The sequence below is a fragment of the Myotis davidii genome, unplaced genomic scaffold, assembly GCF_000327345.1.
Source record: "Myotis davidii unplaced genomic scaffold, ASM32734v1 scaffold1065, whole genome shotgun sequence".
NCBI lineage: Eukaryota > Metazoa > Chordata > Mammalia > Chiroptera > Vespertilionidae > Myotis > Myotis davidii.
The window spans coordinates 878,096-884,972 of NW_006297281.1; the positions used below are offsets into that span (position 1 = coordinate 878,096).

At 39.7% G+C, this 6,877-nt stretch overlaps 1 protein-coding gene across 1 annotated transcript in view; it reads left to right on the top strand.

The window, feature by feature from the left end:
* The first annotated feature begins 207 nt into the window (after window positions 1–207).
* TMEM131 (transmembrane protein 131) overlaps window positions 208–6,877 on the top strand; it is a 178,074-nt gene continuing 171,404 nt past the window's right edge. The window contains exons 1-2 of the mRNA XM_015570023.1: window positions 208–245; window positions 1,051–1,067. Of these exons, the coding sequence (XP_015425509.1) occupies window positions 208–245; window positions 1,051–1,067 (55 nt within the window). The remainder of the gene's footprint in view (window positions 246–1,050; window positions 1,068–6,877) is intronic.

Genomic DNA, 6,877 nt, shown 5'->3' on the forward strand with positions numbered 1-6,877 from the left:
AAACTTGGGACCCTTCCATTTGCAGGCTAACGCTTTATCCACTGAGCCAAATCAGCTAGGGCTGGTGTTAGACATTTTATTCTGGCTACTGTTTTTTAACGTGTTTTTCAGTCTCTGAATGAAATGTCTATATATCTATATCCATATCTATATATCTATATCTATATCATATCTATAAAAGCCTAAGCGACTATCACAACTGAACGGATGACCGAACAGTCTGTGTGGGGCAACCAGGCCCACAGGTGGGTCAGTGAGGAGCGACCAAACGACTGAGCAGCAGGATGCATGGGGTGACCAAACGACTGAGCAGCAGGCTGCATGGGGCAACCAGGCCCGCAGGGGGTCAGTGAGGGGCGACCAGAGGACCGAGCAGCAGGCTGCGTGGGGCGACCAGGCCTACAGGGGGGTTAATGAGGGATGACCAAATGACCAAGCAGCAGGCTGTGTCGGATGACCAGGCCCGCAGGGGGATTAATGAGGGGCGGCCAAATGACTGAGTAGCAGGCTGCGTGGGGCGACCAGGCTGGCAGGGACTACCCCCTCCCCCCATGCACGGATTTCGTGCACCAGGCCTCTAGTATAAGGAAGAACAATCTGATTGCAGGATTCGACTTAGTCAAGGACATTATATCTTAAGTATGCATTTAACAAGCTCTGTTCTTAGTTACATGTGATTTTTGCTTCCCTCAGTAATATTCGACTTCTTCCCTAACTGTATTCCTGTGATTTGTTTCTAGTGGGGCTGAATTTGCTCAAAGGGAGGTATGTGACATGCATACCAATTTCAGTATTAGGAAGTAAGCAAAATTGCAAGGAAATGGAGGTCATAGATTGACCTTGAATAAACTTAGTATAAAAATAGAATCTATAACAATTCTCCTAATTTCCTAAATTTAATAGCAGTATTTTTGAACTGATAGATGATGGTGTCCTTTATTTTCTTTTGTCTGGAGACATAGGAGTTCTGATTGAGAAAGAAAAAGAGACCTTTGACTGCAGTTGTGTGTGGTAATGGGTGTGTCGGAATTGCTATCATCCTATTGGCAGAACATTCAAGAAAGTTTGTGAGTTTTCTTGGAAGCAGGTGGGAGTGTTGTGGGACATTACTATACCTATGTCACTTTTATGTAAGCGTATGGATCAGAAAACTGGATTGAGAAAAACGTTTATATTTGAAAAGATTATCATTCTTTTTCAAAATTTATTTTTTTAAATAATTCTTGTTGATAGTATTACATATGTCCCCTTTCCCCCCAATAACTCCCCCTAGCACTTATCACTTTTTCAAACATTCATTCCATACCCAAATATTTTGAACTTTTAACAGAAATTTACCACAATATATTTGCATAGAGGAAACACTCTTTTTAATACATTATTGACTGAAAATTAATATGGACTAGGCATTTTGTCACCAAAAAGGATTTATGCAGGAAAGGAAAAGAGTGGCAGCCCAGCTTGTGCATACATGGCAAGCCAGGTGCACACTCAGCCTGATGTGCCAATTTGGAGAGGTATTTTTATACAAGGGAAGAGGAAGTTAACAGAAGGGGAAGTTCGAACCACAGAGCTTTATTATAAGCATAGAGAGTTCTTTTGTAGAGTTCTCATGTACTCTCGTGATTGCCTAGGAGACTTCCATAAGCCCTAGCTCCTTCCATAGATCCTCTGTACTGATTGTGTTTTTTTAACAGTTCCAGTTAGTCTTTATCAACATAATGTAGTACAAACATTTCCTGGTTTTAAAGTGAAAAATCAAATTATTCTAGCAATCTTTAAAATTTTTTAAGCTGACTACTTCCTGTGACCTTTAAAAAAACATAAAGAATGAACATAACCCCTTTTTCTCCCCTTAATACTAAGGAAATTAATAAAAGACTCAAACTAGGTGACAGGTATATGCGTTAGGGGTATTTAGAACATATGTAGCTATAGTAATATGCACCTAAAACAGCCCTGTTTGGTGAGTGAACTTCACTGAACTTGTGCCAGCTTTATGTTTTAACCAGCTTTATTGAAGTGTAATTTGCATAATATAAATTGACCAATTTTAAGTGTATACTTTGATTAGGCTCACAAACATACCCAGTTGTTAAACCACCACCGTCATAATATGGGACATTTTCAGTCTTAGAAAGTTCCCTTGTGCCTCTTTATAGTCAATGCCTTCCCCTCATACTAGCTCTAGGCAGCCACTGGTCTGCTTTCTGTCACTATAATTTTGCCTTTTATAAAATTAAAAATAAATGGAGTCATACTGTGTGCAGTCTTTTATGCCTGGTTTTACTTTGCACAATGCTTTTGGGATTCATCCATGTTGCATATATAGAGTTTTGTTTCTTTTTACTAGTATTGTTGAGTAGTGATCTTTTATATGGATACTAGTGCTCAGTGGATGACATTCATGCACCTGGGGGAGGGGGAGTGGGGTCCCTCAGCCTGGCCTGCACCCTATTGCAGTCCGGGAGCCCTCGGGGGGATGTCCGACTGGCTTAGGCCCCAGCAGTCGGAGATCCTTAGCGCTGCTGCAGAGGCGGGGGAGGATCCCACCACTGCCGCTGAGCTCGTCAGCCACCGTGCTCACCAGCCATCAGCCTGGCTTCTCGCTGAGTGGAGATCCCCCTGTGGGAGCGCACTGACCACCAGGGGACAGCTCCTGCTTTGAACGTCTGCCCCTTGGTGGTCAGTGCATGTCATAGCAACTAGTTGTTCCACCATTCAGTCGATTTGTATATTACCCTTTTATTATATAGGATAGGATAGGATTCTTATATAGGATACTACAATTTCTGTATTCACTTGTTGATGGATGTTTGGGTTGTGTCAAGTTATGTATGATCTGTTACGATTAAGGATTAATGAACATTCAAGTAAAACTCTTTTTCTTTTCTTGTAAGTAAATTACCTAGGAGTGGGGCTGATGAGAGTTTGCTAAGATTACCTTTATAAACAACTACCAAAACATCACCAGCAGTGTGTGAGTGTTCTAGTTGTTCTTGCTGCACATCCTTGCATTTTTGTGGATGTGTACTGGTGTTTCATTATGGTTTTCATTTGCTTTTGCCTAATGGCTAACAATATGGGTACCTTTTCATGTGGTTCTAGGCTACTTATAGATCTCCTTTTATAAAATTTCTAGTTAAATCTTTAGTCTAATTTTTATTGAGCTGTTCGTCATATTAACTTTTATAAGTTTTTTTAATACTCTGCATGTAATTCTTTCATCAGATATATATTGCTAGTATTTTTTCCAAGTGTATGGTTTGCTTTATTTATTTATTTATTTATTTATTGTTAACCCTCACCCAATGATATTTGTTTCCATTGAATTTTTAAAGAAAATGGAAGGGAGAGCCAGAGAGAGAAACACTGATGTGAGAGAGACACATCAATTGGTTGCCTCCCGCATGTGCCCCACCGTCCAGGGACCAAGCCTCCAAACAAGTAATGTGCCCTTGACTTGAATTGAACCTGCGACCCTTCTGTCCACAGGCTGACGCTCTAACCACTAAACAAAATTGCCCAGGGTTGTTTTTTTTTTTTAAATATATATTTTATTGATTTTTACTGAGAGGAAGGGAGAGGGATAGAGAGTTAGAAACATCAATGGGAGAGAAACATCGATTAGCTGCCTCTTGCACACTCCCAACTGGGGATGTGCCCACAACCAAGGTACATGCCCTTGACTGGAATCGAACCTGAAACCTTGCAGTCCGCAGGCCGATGCTCTATCCACTGAGCCAAACCAGCTGTGGCATGTTTTTTTCTTTTTTAACAGTGTTTTTTGAGAGCAATTATTTTACATTTTAAAGAAGTCTAAATTTTCAACATTTATATTGATGGTTCCATGTTATTTAAATCTTAAAATACTTTTTACCTACCACAAAGTCACAAAGATTCCTCCATTGTGTTTCTCTAGAATATTGTGGTTTTAGCTGTTATATTTAGGTCTGTAATTCATCTTATTTTTGTAAATGGTATGAGGTAGGAGTAAATATTTATTACTTGCATATGGGTATTTAGTTGTTTCAACACAATATATGAAAAAACTTCCTTTCCTCCACTGAACTGCTCTGTATCTTAGTGAAAATCAGTTAACCACAATAGTATATGTATTACTGGTTTTGGATTCTCAATTCTGTGCCGTTGATTTACATAGTCTTTAAGAGGCAGTGTAAATTCTCCAACTTCATTCTTTTTTAAAATTGCATTAGCTGTTTTAGTTTATTTGCATTTCCATATAAATTTCGGACTTAAGTTGTCAATTTTTAAAAAAAAGGCTGCTGGGATTTAGAATCTTTAAGTGTATAGATTAGTTTGGAGAGAATTGACAACAATGTTGAGTCTGTCAGTATACAAGTATTGTACGTATTTTGTTAAAGTTATTAAATCTGTCTCATGTTTTTGAATGCTACTGTAAATGGAATTGTATTTTTATTTTCAATTTTTAGCACATAGAAATATAATTGATGTTTATGTATTGACAGTGTATCCTGCAGTCTTAATTTACTTACTAATTCTAAAAATGTCCTTTTTTGGGTAGTTTTATTAGGATTATCTACAGACATAAATTATGTGTATGAATAAAAACAGTTTTATACCTTCCTTTCCAGTCTGTATGCCTTTCGTTTCTTTTTTTTTTTTTTTTGCCTCAGTGGCTAAAACTTTTGGAATAATCCTATATAATAAAGAGCTAATATGCAAAAGGGTGTAATGGTCATCACACCCTTCACCAGGGCCAGGGGACCTGAGGCCGAGCTGGGGGACTTGAGGCTGTCCCCCCCACCCTGCAGGGCTTGACATGGGTGGGGCCGGCTGGGTTTGGGTCTCATGCAATTTCAAGGTGCGCGTGGGTGGGCAGGGACCTGACTCTGGGTCCTGCGGTACACCCCAGACTCTGACAGGAGGGAAATTTTCATATATATTTTACTAATTTTCTTTCATCTCTGACACTTCTATTACAGAGAAAGGGCAAATAGCAATGTTAAAATATTTCCTCTAATTAATTCCCTTTTAGTGTACATGAATTTCGTGCATTGCGCCACTAGTCTGTAATAATAAAAGCGCAATATGCTAATTAGACTGGACGACTTTCGGGATGACCTTCTGGACAAAGACACGGTGGTGGGGGCCAAGGCATAGGCAGCTGCTGTGGCAGTAGGGGCTGAGCTTCTTGCACGAATTTCGTGCATCGGGCCTCTAGTGTTGAATAAAAGTGGCAACAATGGTAATCCTTGCCTTGTTCTCAATTTTAGGGGGAAAGTTTTCAGTATTTCATTATTATTAGTTGTAGGATTTTTATAGATGACTAGAGGCTCGGTGCACAAAATTCATGCACAGGGGGAGGGGGTGTCCTTCAATCTGGGCTGCACCCTCTCCAATCTGGGACACCCTAGGGATCGGGCCTAAACTGGCAGTTGGACAACCCTCTCATAATCCGGGTCTGTTTGCCTGCCTGCCTGCCTGATTGCCCCTAACCGCTTCTGCCTGCCAGCCTGATTGCCCCTTAACCGCTCCCCTGCCAGCCTGATTAACACGTAACTGCTCCCCTGCCGACCCGATCGACCCCAACTGCCCTCTCCTGCCACCCATCTTGTGGTGACCTTCTTGTGGTGGCCATCTTGTGACGACGTCTTGTGATGCCACCTAGGCTTTTATTTTTATTATATGGGATCATACTGAAGTTGAAGTTCCTTTTTATTCTTAGCTCACTGATAGTTTCCATCATGAATTGGGAATTTGTCAAATGCTTTTTCTTTATCTGTTGAGATAGTTATATATATAGTTCTTTTCTCTTTTAGTATGGTTAGTATGTTTTTTAGTATGTACTGGTATAGTGCAATACATTTTTAAAATTAAATCAACCTTGAATTCTTGTATTCTCATTTCCATATATTAATTCATTTGTTATTTATTGCTGAACTCAATTTGGTAAAGCATTGTTAAGCATTTTTGTATCTATATTAGGGGATATTGGTTTCAATATTATTTTGTGTTTGCTTTTTTTTAATATATTTTTGTCTTTTTCTGGTGCCAGAATAATGTTGGCCTCATAAAATAAATTGGGAGGCATTTTCTTCTTTAATATTGAAATATTTGTATAGAATTGATTTTACTTCTTTTAAGGTGTTTCAGGAAACCATCTAGAACGTAGACAGGAAAACTATAGGTAATTCTGGAACATTTTATTGTGCCAGAAACCAGAGGTGTGCTCAAGGACTTATGGGAACACTAGAGGCCTGGTGCACGAAATTCGTGAACAGGTAGGGTCCCTAGGCCTGGCTGGTGATCAGGGCCCATCGGGGCCTTCTGGTTGCTGGCTTGGGCCTCCCTCCTCCAGCTGCCGGCCTTCCTTCGTTCCACGCCGCCCCCTGGTGGTCAGCACACGTCATAGCGAGTGATCGAACTCCTGGTTGAACTCCCGAGGGGACACATTGAATATTAGCCTTTTATATATATAGAATGAATAGATAGATAGATAGATAGATAGATAGATAGATAGATAGATAGATAGATGGATGGATGTCAGAAGGACATAAGCGCTGGCTTGAAGGGACTCCAGTTGGCCACATTTGGGACATTTTGAGCAGAAAAAAAAAGGTAATACGTTATATTACGAGGAAAAGTTCATGAATCCATAGTGACTCTCAAAAATGAAGAGGGGAAGGAAATTAAAATGGCATTACCAAAAAATGTCATGTACAAATAAAATGTACAAGGAATGATTAAATTAGAAAAATCACCATTTACAGCTACCAGTGTAATAATTGATTCAGGCAAGAATCATCAATGAATGCTAAAGTCATTGGTGAAAGGTTGTTGGATAGATGCACACTATCTCAGTATTCTCAACTTATTAATGACAGAGGGAAAG